Source organism: Mauremys mutica, chromosome 5, assembly GCF_020497125.1.
Source record: "Mauremys mutica isolate MM-2020 ecotype Southern chromosome 5, ASM2049712v1, whole genome shotgun sequence".
Lineage (NCBI taxonomy): Eukaryota > Metazoa > Chordata > Testudines > Geoemydidae > Mauremys > Mauremys mutica.
In genome coordinates this window covers 91,116,906-91,132,017 of record NC_059076.1, presented here as the reverse complement: position 1 = coordinate 91,132,017, position 15,112 = coordinate 91,116,906, and the positions used below count along the sequence as shown (strand labels likewise).

At 40.2% G+C, this 15,112-nt stretch overlaps 1 protein-coding gene across 1 annotated transcript in view; it reads left to right on the top strand.

Annotated features, from left to right (window-relative positions):
• Positions 1-14,487, top strand: part of TRMT9B (tRNA methyltransferase 9B (putative)) — a 45,660-nt gene extending 31,173 nt beyond the window's left edge. Inside the window, exons 2-4 of the mRNA XM_045019613.1 lie at positions 3,411-3,565; positions 8,786-8,959; positions 13,390-14,487. Of these exons, the coding sequence (XP_044875548.1) occupies positions 3,411-3,565; positions 8,786-8,959; positions 13,390-14,414 (1,354 nt within the window). The 3' untranslated portion in view covers positions 14,415-14,487. The remainder of the gene's footprint in view (positions 1-3,410; positions 3,566-8,785; positions 8,960-13,389) is intronic.
• Positions 14,488-15,112: the final 625 nt, after the last annotated feature.

The window sequence follows — 15,112 nt, the reverse complement described above, 5'->3', positions numbered from 1 at the left end:
TCATTCTCCTCTCCCAGGCAGGGGAGGGGCAGAAAAGGACACCTCTGCAGCTACCTCTAGAGTGGCAGCTCCAGAGCTTCTTCACTCCCTTGCCCCATCTTCCTCTTCCCAGACCTGGTGTTGCAGGGATGGAGAGGGGAGGGATGAGCAGAGTGTAGCCATTTTTTTCACAGGAAGGGAGGAGGAAGGAGGGAACAGAACCACTCTGAACTGCTGGACTCTTTTTGCTTCCTCTTTCCCCCTCTCCTCCTGTGAGAATGGTGTTGTCTGCTCGCTGTCCTCCCTCTTCTACTTAAAACCTCCTCTGGGCTTCTGAGGGCTGGGGACAAGCTCTGCCTGCCTCCTTCAGCAACTCTCATTGGCTGCTGTTCCCAGGAAGATGAGCAAATAGGGAAGTTAGCCAGTGAAAGAGATTTTTTTCTGGGCAGGACTAGAAATCACGTGAGGGCTGGAACGTCTTATGTCATTCCAACACTGGCTCCAGCAGGGGCCAAAATCATGTTTCAGACAGAATATACATATCTTGATTATGAGAACCATTACACTGTGGAATAGTCTCCAAAAATAAATGGTGGAAGGCCCAACCCTGAAGACATTTTAAACTATGCTGGTCAAAAGTACTTGAAATTTTAGTGTACCTTGCATTGGCAAGTGATGATTTAAATACCCAATCAGTCTTTTTCATCTCTAATTTCTGTGATTCTATATTCTTTAAGTCACAACACTCTGATGTGTTATTTAAGTAAGTGGATTTTCTTTTATAATTCTAAATGTTAGCAGGCTGTGTTTATAAAATACATAATTCTTTAACATGGGGATTCTAGAGTGAGGGGGAAATTCTAATTCTCTCTTTTTGTAGAATACTAGAAATTGCAATTTTGTCAGTGCAAAGTAACACTGTAAAATGTGTATCTTACTTCAAGAGGAATAGTACACTTGCAAGCAGCAAGGTTTTTTTAGAGCTGCATTCTTGACAAATTAATTATTGAAAAAGATTCAAAATGTTCATGGAAAAAGAGAAGAACTAGAAGTGTTGTAGCTGCTCTGTGTGATGCAAGGGAAGGGATATAGAAAATAAAGAGGCACATGAGGTATGGGTAACTAAAAAGTGAAAACAGAGAAATGGAATGTGGTGGAGAGCAAAGGCATTTGAGTTTCATTCAGCTACCTATCTGTCCAGTTAACTATCACTGGTTAATGATAGCTGAAAAAAGCTCAGAGAGATACTCTTACCCAGGACTGGATTAACCTTCTGTGGGCCCGGTGCCAAACATATTTGTGGACCCCCATGGAGGCAATGGAGCACAGAGCGAGTGGCTGGCCAGGGGCCTGGCATGTCAGGGGCAGCCCCGCTCCATCCAGGGCAGTGCGAGGGCACTATTTACAAACCGGTAGTTGCCAGACGCACAATGGCCTGCCTGTGCCTGTGCTGCCAGCGTGCCTCTTTCCTTCAGGGGTGGGCCCATGCTGCACCACACATCCCCCGCACTTGCCTGGAGGGGCCCAGCCAAGCCCCCCATACTGTCTCCCCTCCCCCAACTGGCCGAGACTGGCTGCATACCATAGGCCAAAAAAACAAATAAAGTAGATGAAGAGTTAGGTTCCAATCTTGTAAACATACACATATGTGCTTAATTTTAAGCACACAAATACCATTGAAGCCAATGGTGTTACTTACACACTCAAAGTTAAGTACACATTTAAAGTGTTGCAGGATTGGGGCCTTAAATAATTTACATTATTACACACACCATTTTGTTTTGCTGTTTTAATCCTGCCTGTTTTAATCCTGTCTTTTAATAAATTAGTGCAACAGTAAAGAGGATAGGTAGAAGGTGATTCCAGAGACAAACAGTACCTGAAAATCAAAGAAAATCCAGAGGAATGTGTTATATGTCAAGTGTCAGGTGTGACTTCTGACATTTTCAAATGCAACCAAATGAATCACTTTGGTGTTTTCATCTATACCAGGGGTCGGCAACCTTTCAGAAGTGGTGTGCCGAGTCTTCATTTATTCACTCTAATTTATGGTTTTGTGTGCCAGTAATAAATTTTAACCTTTTTAAAAGGTCTCTTTCTATAAGTCTATAATATAACTAAACTATTGTTGTATGTAAAGTAAATATGGTTCCAAAATGTTTAAGAAGCTTCATTTAAAATTAAATTAAAATGCAGAGCCCCCCAGAGCAGTGGCCAGGAGTGTGAGTGCCACTGAAAATCAGCTCACGTGCCCGCCTTTGGCATGCGTGCCATAGGTTGCCTACCCCTGATCTATACAATATATTACTTGATTCTTAAGGGGGGATCGCTAAACAGGCTTTAGTTTCTGCTGGCTACTTGGATAAAAAATACTAGATGATTAATGAGTCCTGTTTTTCTGATGTGGAGGAGTAATTCCTGAATAGGCCATCAGTAATATGAATAAATATGAAGAATGCCATATAAATGCTTGCAACCATAACATCTTGGCCTGTAATCTCATCAGGCCTCAGGAGATAAAGAATGATGGCCTGGTGGATACATCAAGAAAAATCAAGGGTACTGCAAAAAAGTAATGGTGATGATTCAGTGGAGGTACTTCTCTGTGACTCTGTACCCATCCAGCATGGCCTTAGGAGCACTGTGCTGTTGAAGGTGCCATCTTTGAGATGAGTCATTATACTGAGATCCTTACTAAACTGGGTAGAAAACGGAAAAAAATCATATTTTTTGTTGAAACTTTGTTTTGATGAAAATTCTCCAACTAGCTGTAGACCATTAGAGATTGCCCTTTCTAGCATATGTAACCCACACACCTCCTAAGTGTGGTGTTCTGTCCCATCTAGTGGCACCAAGACCATTTAGAGAAAGAGATTAATGAGTTTGCTCTACAGCCTTAGCTAACATCCAGTTAGCTTTTAGCTTATGTGGGGTCTGTCAGCATTACACATGGTTTAAGTGTTTTAGTGTTAATGTCCTGGCCAAATTTCAATTCAGGTAATTACATTCTGCCTACCTAAATTTACCTGTAGTTTCAATTGGAGAGAGTATTCTTCACTTTGTGCCCTAAACTATTGTGTAATGTTGCTGTGCATTGTGAAACCTCTGATGTGTTCCACCCCATGTGTGCCTGCATTTCATTGGTGAAATTATCCTGTAAATATGAATACCAGTACACACGTTGTTGCATGATGCTCTTTGGGCATAATCCTATACCCACTGAAGTCAATGGCAAAACTCCTACTGACTTCAGTGGTGCAGTAACTGACCCTATGTGATGAAAAGGCACTTTATAAATGAGTCTTATAATTTTATAAATGTGAATTTATAGAGGCATGACTTGTAAAATACTACAAACATTTACAATCTGTGCTACTACAATTTATGTTCTGTATATAATATTTGTCTATTATGTCTTATGCTGTATTCAGGATGGAACATGAGGCTACTCAGCTGGAAAATCAGCATGTACATAGTGTGTATGAAAGCACAGCCTCCTATTTTAATGACCTGCAGAGCAAAGCATGGCCTCGTGTTCGTCAGTTTCTGTTGGAGCAAAAGCCTGGCAGTCTCATTGCTGATATAGGTAAGTTACTGTATTTATTGAATGAAAAATCATATGTCATCATTTGTTTTACACATTATGTTTATCATACTTGCCCTTGAAATCTAGTGTGTAGGGATATTCTTAACAGCATATGAGGTAATGGACATACAGTCCCCGAAAATCAAATTGAGAGGAATGTCTACCCTTTACCAAAATGCATACTGTTTGTTTTCTAAAACAGTGTGAAGTTCACCTTTTCAGTATTTCAAACTTAATGGAACAAATCACTATACAAAAAATTGCCCTTCAGTCTTTCCCAAACTGAGGAAACCCAGGGGCAGATGTAGCCTCCCAATTCAATGTGTGTGGGGATGGGGACTCCAAGGAAGGAATGGGGATGTCAGAGAGGGCCCAGGCTTGTGAGGTCACAACCCTCCCCACAGGGAGGCAGTGCCCAGTCCTGCCTCTCCCAGCCCCACTGCTGGTGGGAGCAGTATTGCTAACCCCCTCCCCTGCTCATACCTCCAGGCTGTCTGCCTGGCAGGTCACCTGAGTCCCAGTGCAATGATGCCAGTCACGGCAACAGTGGGACTGGAGCCCAGCTAGAGTGGGTAAGTCACTCCCTACAGCTCAGCGGTTTGAGCATTGACCTGCTAGCATTGACCTGCTAAACCCAGGGTTGTGAGTTCAATCCTTGAGGGGGCCATTTAGAGAGCTGGGGTAAAAATCTGTCTGGGGATTGGTCCTGCTTTGAGCCGGGGGTTGGACTAGATGACCTCCTGAGGTTCCTTCCAACCCTGATATTCTATGATTTAACACTATTGATGGCGGGAATGAAGCCTGAGTGGTGCTGTGATCTTGTGCTCCAGGTTACAATACCCCTGACAATGAAGGCACATGCCTACAAAATGAGCATAATAATACCCCTGAGCCTGACCTGATGTACTCAGAGTACTTCTATGTATATTTTAATCAAGCCAGGGCTTATGATGCCTAAAAGATCCAGGCCTTGTGTAGAGTTTAGGGTTTTATTTTGTTTTGCCTTGTGCCAGCACAATTTTCAGTTATAATGTCTTTTTACTTTGCAAAAGCTTGAAACTAAACCTGTGGACACTTTTTACTTTGCTCTAGTGTCTCCTGGACATCATGTCATCCAAAGAGGATGTCCTGTACATTAGGCTACAGAGTCAGGTCTAGATTCTCTAAGATAGTTAGGCGCCAGTGGGAGTTAGGTGACTAACTACCTGAGAGGATCTGGCATCAGTGCCACACAAATCCACCAGTTAAGGTACTAAGAATATAGTTTCCAGATGAACAGGTCAGTATTTCTGTCTGTCCTGAGCATATTTATGAGCAATTCACCTGGTATGAGTTCTCTGAGATGCATAACTAATCAGTGGTGTCAGGCAAAACTGGGAAAGGAGCTGATGGTGGAGTTCACTTTTTTTTAACTGGTCCTAATTACAGAGATCTCAGAGTACTTTTATGTATTCATTTTTTTTCTTCTTTTAAATATCTGAGTGCTTTTGAGAGTAGATATGTTGATTGAAAGCCTAGAATGCTGAAATCCTCTTTATTTAACAGGACATTTTTTGTTAAAAAACCTTTTTTGTTTGTTTTACACGTAGCATGCTAATGATAATAGGATGGGATGTCCCTTGGTCCATGATCCTCATATTGTTCCTTCATCAGGGTAACTTACTCAGCCTTTGACCTTGTAATTTGTTTACATAGGAATAGATTATTGCTTCTGTCACATGGTGGCTGGCCCTTCTAAAGGGAGATAGGTCTCAGCCCACCTGTGACCCAGCTATTTACTTCCCCAGGTGGAGAGTATGAATCGAGGCGTATGACAGGTGGTCATGTGACTGAACCAGGCTCTGAGGGGGTAGAAACACAGAGACCTGTGAATAGCCAAGAGGGATGGCAGAGTAAAGTTGCAGGAAGAGAGTCTCTCCTGCAGTGATCCCAGAGGAAGGGAGTTGTGGCTGGGTAGAAAGACGCAGGTAGAAGTTTTGTTTTTTCCAGTGCCTTAGAGAGCAGTAAGAGACAACACCTCGGGGGTGGGGGGTCTGTGCCTTGCTTAAGAGTTCTTGGGTTTGTTTGGAACTTTGTTAAGAAAATCAGACCCCAAGAAGGACTGTTACTAGACTTGTGAAAGCCTCTTTTTAAGTTTACTGAGGAACCAAGGGGTAAACTGAGGCAGGGCACTGCAGAGGCATCCCAGCCATGAGGGGTGCATGTGAGGTGGCTGACTGTACTATAGCTTCATAAAAAGGAACTGCCCTGTTATTGCCTTATTACTAAATACTATTACAAATTAATGCCATGTACATACAGTATCATGGGGCGCTAGAGGGGTTAGCAATATTAAGTTTCATTCTGATGTGGAACTGAGAACCGTTGAATTAATTTAGATGGAATAAAGGGCCTAAAGAGTCAAAGGTATTAACATGACCCTGTCACTGTCTAACATTAAACAGTGTTAAAGAAGGTTCATGGTTTGGTTAATATATAGAGACCTCAGCCTGCTTAGTACCCTGGCAAACATACTATAAAATTCATGCCAAAGGTTAGAAACATACCAATAAAAACACACAAAAGGAAAAGAAACAAAACAAGGTAAAAAACATTGAAACTGAAATTGAGTGATGCTGCAAAACAAACTTAAAACCTATCAAATGCTCTTTTAAAGAGGGTGAATATAGGGTTAGAGTTTTTTATTCTGCCAAACAGTCCTCCTTGGTGGGGAAGAAAGAGTTAGTTCTGTTGTTCAAATCTTAGTTGGGAATGATAGTCACCGTCCCACTTTCAAAAAAACTGACAGACACAAGGGGGAATATAGCTTTTGTTGAGGTTCTTAGGACATAGGGTGGCTGCTCAGTCACTGATAGATGCATTGGACTGGTTGATCAGCCATGACAGCTGTTGTTCTGTATCCTGGCTCGCCTTCCTGATCAGGGACATCATCTCAGCTTCACTGGTCCTTCTCAGGCTGAGCAGAGCTGGATTGGCCATCTTATCTCACCATGCTGATGCTGTGCAATACAGTTGATTTCAGGGTCAGGTGAAAAGCCGAGAGCGAGAGAGGTAGGACAGGAGGAAGATAATGGGGGATGGAAAGGGACACATCAGGGAGGGGAGACAGAGTGGGATCTCTATTATTATGTATTAGGCTGGGATCCTCACTGATGAAGTGATGATGGTCCACCTTCCCCGCAGACTATTAAGGTCTGATGTCATGGCAACAATCCTGTTGCTGCACCTGCTGTGATGGTAAAAGTTCCTTTTTCTCTCTCAAGCTTCTGTTTAAGGGCAATGGGTGGATTGGGCCATCCTCTAATTATTTTGCCCAACAATGAGGCCTAATTTCTGAAGCACTAATTTTGGTCCATTGATTTTCTGTCCCTTATTCCTATTTTTTACCAGTCATAATCTTAACAAAGTAGTTGACTGGTATCAGTAAACATTTTCTGTTTAAAGTAATTCAGTCTTTCTGTCTCCTTCTTACATCTTTTCTTAAACAATTTTATATAATAGGTCATTGTAGCAATTCATGAACCTACACCCACTTTCCATTAGTCAGGCTCACAATTATTACAACAGAAACATTTGTTGGTAGCATAATAGTATTTTTGGTTCCCTTATTCCAGAGTATGCACTGAGATTATAAAAACTCTTCTGCAAAAACTACCTTTCAAGTAACTGAATTAAAACATTTTAATCAATATACACACAATTTACATTTTAATCGAGTGTTCATGCTACGAACATAATAATCAATTATACTTTTGTTCTGATTTAACAACTCCCACTCTCTTATTAACATGCATATCTTAATTTTTCATCTCATATTTTCTTTGAACTGCTTTAATATATTAGTCTCTTTCATTTCTCTTGAGCATTATTCTTAGGAATAATGCTGGATTTTTGCTCTAGCAATGTGCTCTTTTTTACCACTTTGAGTGTTCTGCTGTTCTCTCACAGTTACTGTGCTGTCTTTGTAGATAATGTTGCACATTATCATCAATGAAAGCAGCAGGGCTGCAAGCTGCAGTGCTGTTTCTAAAGATAACTCAGGCCTTTAAATTTAATTACTAAGAATAAAATGGTTCTCTTTGCCTAGCTGTTCCCCTGCCTCTAGGGTGTAAACTTTCAGATACTATTCTCTACCACTGACCCATAACTATGCTGAATGTTTCTTAATCTAATTTTGAAAAGTGCCTGTAATGCATATGGTATTGAAGAGCACTCTGAATTTAGAACAGCACTGATCCTTAAATATTTCTTAACATACTTCCAGGTAGAAGACACATTCTATAGATGCCAATTACACATACAAATGTGAAGTTGTAACTGATTAAAACAATAACAGAAAGAGGATGTGCCTGTAACACTGAAATAATTCTCCGTTGCATAGAAACCATTGAACTTCTGTCATTTTCAAGTCTGTGTTTGGAGGTTAAAATTGTCCTCTCTCATCTGTGCTGCAGATCCGTATTCAGCAGTCTGGGGCAAATCCTGCCCTCTCCTCTGCAACCACAGAGATCTCACTGGCAGTAGAACTGTTGCACAACATGCAGGGCAATATTCCTAGGTTCCTGGAGGGTGGCACATATGGCATGGAGCTTACTCAACAATGGCTACAGGGTGGAGATCAGGGACAGGGCTGAAGGAGCCACTGCTTCATTGATCCTCCTGTTTGCTCCCGCAGTCCTCATGAAGGGGCTGCATTAGGGATGTGTGCAGTAGCAGCTGCTCTGCAGAGTAGTCCATGGGTTGTTGGGGGAGGATTCCTTTCTCCTCTACCTCCCCAGCCCATCCAAAGAGAAATCCATTGCACGGTCTAGTTTTTAGGGTGTAGTTGCATGTGCAGTATTTCCATTGACATCAGAAGAAACTTTGTATCCTGAATAAATATATACATTGTGGATTGAAGAGGAGAATTTTGGCCTTTAATTTTGTTCATGATTTATTGATGATCTGTACCATTGTGCCATGAATTTACAAAGCTTTCATGTTGCGGTTATAAATACCGTTCCATGTCTGATGATGTTAATATATAATTTTACAGAGACAAAATGATTTCAGTGGGAATGAAGGAGGATCATTTCATTTTCTAGGATAGTTTTAAAATTAAAAGATTTACAAGACTATTTTGGCACAAAGTGTTTTCACTTTTCCATGAGGGATGAGAAGTGGGGTGAAGGAATTTCATAATAGGTTGCTTCCTGTGTAATAAAGCTTATTGTTTTGTAGGATGTGGGACTGGAAAGTATCTCAATATCAACAGTCAGGTGTTTAATCTGGGCTGTGATTACTGCGAACCTTTGATAAATATTGCAAGGAAGAAAGGCTGTGAAGTCTCAGTATGTGACAACCTTAATCTTCCCCTTAGGGATCAGTGCTTCAATGCAATCATCTCCGTCGGAGGTAAGAGAATACACTAGAATGTTTGTTCAGTTCCAAAATAAACATGAAATATTTTGGATAGTTTTTTCAGTTGGTTCTTACATCTCATTGTCATGGTTATTTTTAAACCACGCAGCTATCTTTTAAATCTTATAAAATGGAGTTTCATGATAGGAAACTTGAGAACGAAAATGTATTCAGTTTAATTTCATAACAATGACATTGACTAGGGAAGTACCATTTATTTTTGTGGCCTTGTACATACTAGGAAAAAAGGTTTGTTTTTAATGTGTGTTAACTAATGTGTGTTAAAAGCCTAGTGTAAGCAAGTCAAGTTGTAATTTTAAAACATGTAGCTAGTCAAGGCAAACTCTTTCCCGGACTCCCCGGGTCTACCTTGACCAACAACATGTCAAATCTACAACTCACCTTAACTAGTGTGTTAAGAATATGCATTGTTTCTGGAGCAGACATGGGGTAAAAGTTCAAAACCACCTAAGGAACTTAGATGCCTAAGTCCTGTTGAGTTTCATTTTTGAATATATTACCCATGTCCTCTTGAATGTATAAATATAAGAGGAACAGATGAGGGAAGACATTTTGGATGATATTTTTAACAATATTCTTCCCTGGATTTATTTTACAATGTTTTTAGTACTAACCTACAATGGTATTATAGTGTGCCATATTACCACCACACAGCAGCTGACAGGTTCTTATATCAAAATATTGAAATATGGAAAAAAAAACTGTAGCCCTCTCCTCCAAAGTTTGTCTTAAGCTTCCTTCCTCTTCTCTCCCAGGTGCTTGATATCACTAATATTGGGAGTGGCTTTTTCCCTTCCTTTTGCTGGCTGGGTCTTGGGTTCTTTTCTTGATGCCTGGTGTCTCCGCTCAGAGTGATTTCTCCCCATGCTTGAGAAAAAGGGTGCTGCCCCTTGAGAAATCCATGATGACACTACAAGCTGACAAGAAGGGTAAAGCCCAGAACACAGGGGACAATAAAGTAACTAAAACAAACCCCAGCAAAAGGAATAATACCCCAAAATAACAGCATAACAAAGGAGAGAACTTTATTGGGAAGAGGAAAATAGGATCTGGGGAAGAAAGTGATTAAGGTTAACTAATAATTAACCAGCATTTATAAATTAGCCAATTCCTCATCTCCTAATGCTCACAAACTCCTCCCTAATGCTTACCTGAGGTGGATGGTATGGCTTAGGTTGTGAGTCCTCAGATGGGGTGTGCAGGTGCTGTAGTGTGTGTTGCCCAGCTTAAACAAAAATCACTTTACTTGTTCTTCATCCTTAGTTGTGGCAGAGCCCTCTCCTGACTTCACTAGGGCTCAGTGGTTCCCTGGTTTGGAATTGTCCTTGGGTCTTGGCTGGCTTTTGGTAGCTGATGCCAGCTTCAGAGCTCTCTCTCTGTCCCTCTCTCCCTCTCCCATCTATCTACCTATATGCTGGGCACTGCAATGCTAGAGCTACCTGATCCATGCAGCTAGTGTCTCAGAACAGTACAAAAACTGTGTTTGGAGGAAGAGAAAATTTAGCAGGAACTCCATAAGCTGTGCTGTCTTCTCTTAGCTTCCCATCCAAAATCAAAATGCCCTCTCTTTTTTGGGGGCAGGCTTCCCTTTCCCCCATTAACTTGCTCGGGACTATGCAGTCCTGATGTGTCGTTGGTCCTCTGGACTGCTTGTCCAGATTACCCGATGCCTCCATACTTGGCTCCAGCAGGGTTTTTTAGTTCCTTCTGTACCAACCCTGACTCAAAGCATTCTGGGAATGGTATCAGAGGGCTTTGGTAGCCATCTTAGTTGTAGCCCTTTGGGAAGACCCCTAGAGGCTCAGACCAGACTCCAGGAACTGGGACACCCAAGTTGATCACTATGGATATGTCTACACTGTAATTATACACCCATGGCTGACCCAAGTCAGTTTATTCAGGCTCACAGCACTCAGGCTAAAGGGCTGTTTAATTGCAGCGTAGATGTTCCGACTCAGACTGGAGCCCAGGCTCTGGGACCCTGTGAACCCAAGTCAGCTGAAATGGGCCAGCCGCAGGTGTTTAATTGCAGTGTAGACATACCCTACATTACCACCAAGAAATTACTCCATATGCGGTGAGTAAAATGCATTGCCACAAAAAAATACATGCTTCAGTATGCTCAGAAGCGTAGAGGACAAGAGACTGACTAACATGCTAACAGGATTTACCTCTTTGCTTTCACTTTCCTACTTATAAGACAGTAGGCCAGATTCAACTCTCTGCTACCCTGGCATAATCCCACTGATAGCAAATCTATCTCAAAGAGCTGCCTGCTTATATAATATTTATGTCAGTTGTTATCCTGTCAAGAATAAATGTGCTAATCACATTTTTGTACATATAACAATAATGAATGTTAAGCCTAGATGCCCTGAGATTTGGTGTACTCATGTTCATCTAATTCCAGACTAACTGTTCTTCCTTCCACTTTTGGAGATTGGAAAAGATTTGTGTAATGGATCAAATTCTCTTCTGTCTGACACTGGCAGAATCCCATTGACAAAACATGTATGGCTATGTGACCACCAAGGGGATTATGCCATTTTAGCCAGGAAGAGAATTTGACCCATTACCTGAATCTCTTTCAGACAGGGACTGCACAGATTGTGTTGGCTGATTATCTGTTCCTGGTGATAGACAAAGATCAGATATCCATCCTGATTTTTTCAGTTCTGTCAGTTGCCTTTGATAACATTTACCAGGAGGTGTTGTGAAGATGTATGGCCTGAAGTGTCTTCAGTATGAGACATTCACTCTGCTCTATGTCTCTGTCTCATCTGATCCCAGTGTCTAAGAAACTGAGCTGGTTGAGCCTTGATCTATATAAGAGTGAGACAGTACTGACAAGGTTGGGGGAGGAATAGTAGAACCCCTTATTGAGGGACCATGTTCACTGTTCGTTACTAGGTATAATATTGAGTCCTCAGCTGCTCCTTGTTGTCCAATTAACATCAGTAGGGTTTTTATCATTAGCACTTGGCAAGAAGGTTGCACACTCATTTGCACATCTTAACCATGTTTTTGACAAATTAAGACAACTAACTGGGGTGAGATGCACATATGATGATTTCAGTGTGCTTAACATGGGGCTACACCTTAAAACCAGTCAGAAATTGTGGCTAGTTTAGAATATGGCAACTCAATAAGAAGCACATTACTCCTGTACTCTGTGAACAGCTAATTTCTGGATGAAATTTAAGGTGTTGGCTTTTATGTGTAAATCCCCAAGTGGTCTGGGTCTTTGCCTACCTCAGTCTGTCTCTTATACTGTGTGATATGTTAGCAGATGTGAACAGGTGAGGTTCTTGAGCCAACAGAGCCCTTGTTCAAATTAGGGTAAGGCATTCTCAATGATGTGCTCTCAACTTCCTTTCCTTATTCCACCAAAGCCTGGAAACGGTGGCTTTCAGGTCATGTTGCAAAGCTTGTTGGTTCTCCCAGGCATCTTCTGTAAAAGAGGAGAGTAGACTCAACGGGAAATTCAGTTCATGGAGAGGGGTTAACATGCTTTTAGTTCATATATTGTACAGATTTTTCATTAATATATTATATATCCACCTGGAGGTTTGGATAGACATACTTTAAATGTACCTAAATTAAAATATATTATTCTGAAGTGATATTAGTTTAGTATTCAGTCATCTTTGGTTATCATCCTCCAAACAATTTGCATATTTGAGATAGTTTAATTTAATTAATCAGAAATCCAGTGGTTGAAGGGGCAGGGGAGTCTCAACTAGCCACTCGTGGCTAGAAGTGCTCCATTCAGGACATGATTAAGTTGAGATCTGGGCAGAGGATGGAAATTCCATTTCATGAAGGATTTTGAGACCTCACAATTTGGCTTTGTTTCAAATAGGAACAAACCTGTAAAATTTCTAAATTCTTCACAAAGGAAAATTCTGAAAAAAATTCTTGTTCTGGATTGATTGACAAGTTTTGTTTTGATTTTGATTTAAAATGTTATAGTACAATATTAAAAAGTTTAAAACAAAAATTAATTCAAAAATGAAAAATCAAAATGTTTTATTTTGAAAATGTTGAGATTTTGACATTGTTGGAATTTTTTCAGTTTTTCTCCAAAGTGAAATTTCTGCAAAATTGACATGATTTTGCCAATTATTTCTATTTCGATGGAACTGCATTTTCTGATGGAAAGTGATTCTATCAAAGTTTTCTGACTAGGTGTAGTTAAGGCACATTGTTAGGAAAATATGGAGAGGGTTTGTATTGTTATTACCGTCTGCTGTATTTGTTCTGTGGCTAGATGGAGGATTTATGTTTCCAGCAATGTCAGTTGAAATCTTTCGTGGGCACTAAATTAACTGAAGATTATTTTAAAAAATAAATAATGTAACAGTAGCAATATTTAAGTTGAAATGCCTTTCCTTCCTTCACAGTGATTCACCATTTCTCAACTAAACAAAGAAGAATCAAAGCAATAAAAGAAATGGCAAGGGTGTTGATACCTGGAGGTCAGATCATGATTTATGTTTGGGCTATGGAACAAAAAAATCGTCGCTTTGAAAAACAAGACGTATTTGTTCCATGGAATAGGGACTTATGCTCCCGGCTTCTTTCAGAATCAAATCAGTTTGGACATAAGAGTGATCTTGAACATACTGTAAAAAAACACCCTCAGCAACTAGTAGGCTCTGAATGCAGCTACCCAATTAATCTTAAACAGGAACTTGATACAAAAACTTCCCACAGTACAGACCATTGCTTAGCAAAAACCTGCTGCATGAAAATGTCTGAAGAAGAAGAAAATCGATTCTATAGTGCTCTAGGGAAATCTTTTCGTTCATGGTTTTTCTCCAGATCCCTTGATGAATCAACCTTAAGAAAGAAAACTGAGAAGGTGAAATCTCTGAAGAATGTAGGAGGATGGGCAAACAGTACCATATCCATTCAACCGTCAAGACACTGCAGTTTAGACTTAGGTCACTGTGGGCCATTGTTAAAAGAGCAAAGTTTAGATGATGATGAAGTGTTTATGGAAAATGCATCTGTCAAAAAACCACAATGGATGACAGCCTCAGGTGTAATAAGGGATTTAAATGAAGAACACCATGGAATAGTTCAAAGCAAGAATGAAGAAACATCTTTTCTGAGTGGTCCTGTGGAAGACGGGGACAACAACTGTACTTATAGTAGAGATGAAGATGGTAAGTCTACCACTAGCAAACTCTTTCAAAGAACTTCAACAACTGACTCCACTGATTCTATTTTGGATGAAGCAATGGCTGTTGAGGACCAGGTTGTTGACATATTGGATACAAAAGCCTTCATGCGTTATTATCATGTTTTTCGGGAAGGAGAGCTATGCTGTCTACTGGAAGAGAATGTGCCTGAGCTTCATATTATTAGTTCTTGCTATGATCATGGAAACTGGTGCATTATTGCAGAGAAAATAGCAAAATAACTGCAAACTGAGCAAATAAAACAAAACTTTGAAAATTGAAAACTTTGAACACTGCTCCGTGAAGGTGTTCTGTGGTGGTGTTGTAATTGTGCAATATAAAATGGAATTTGAGTCTCATGTAGTTGTGTTCCATCCATTTCTGATTTTATTTTGTATGTATCTATAAATACTGTGTATAAGAATGTAAAAGGCAAACAACAATACTTATGTTTTGTCAAAGATAGGCTTTTAAGAGTTTTATATTGCTTTTAGCAAACGATTCAGTTTTTAAATGTACTTTTGTATTGAAAAATAAACAAAACATTTTTATAAGATAAGGATCAGGGCATCTTTTATGAGAAATATTTGCTCAATGTAAACGTAAAGCTTGGTAATGCAAACACTTAAGCATGTGTGTTAACTTTACTCAGTAGGGTCCTGATTCAGCAGTCCATGCTTCTTCAGCAAATAACTTAAGGACATGCTTAACTTTAAACATGTGCCTAAGTCCCAATTTGGATACATGCTTTAAGTTAAGCACATGTTTAAATACTTTGGTGAATTGTGGTCTTCAGGATGGGCTACTCATAGGCATAAATGTTTGCATGATCAAGCCGTGAATATTCTGTGCTTTGTGCTTAGCATTCTGGAGCAAATGGGACAGCTGCATTTGTTCAAGATTTTGGGTTTTTTCTTTTTTTTAACAATCTAGTTCAGGA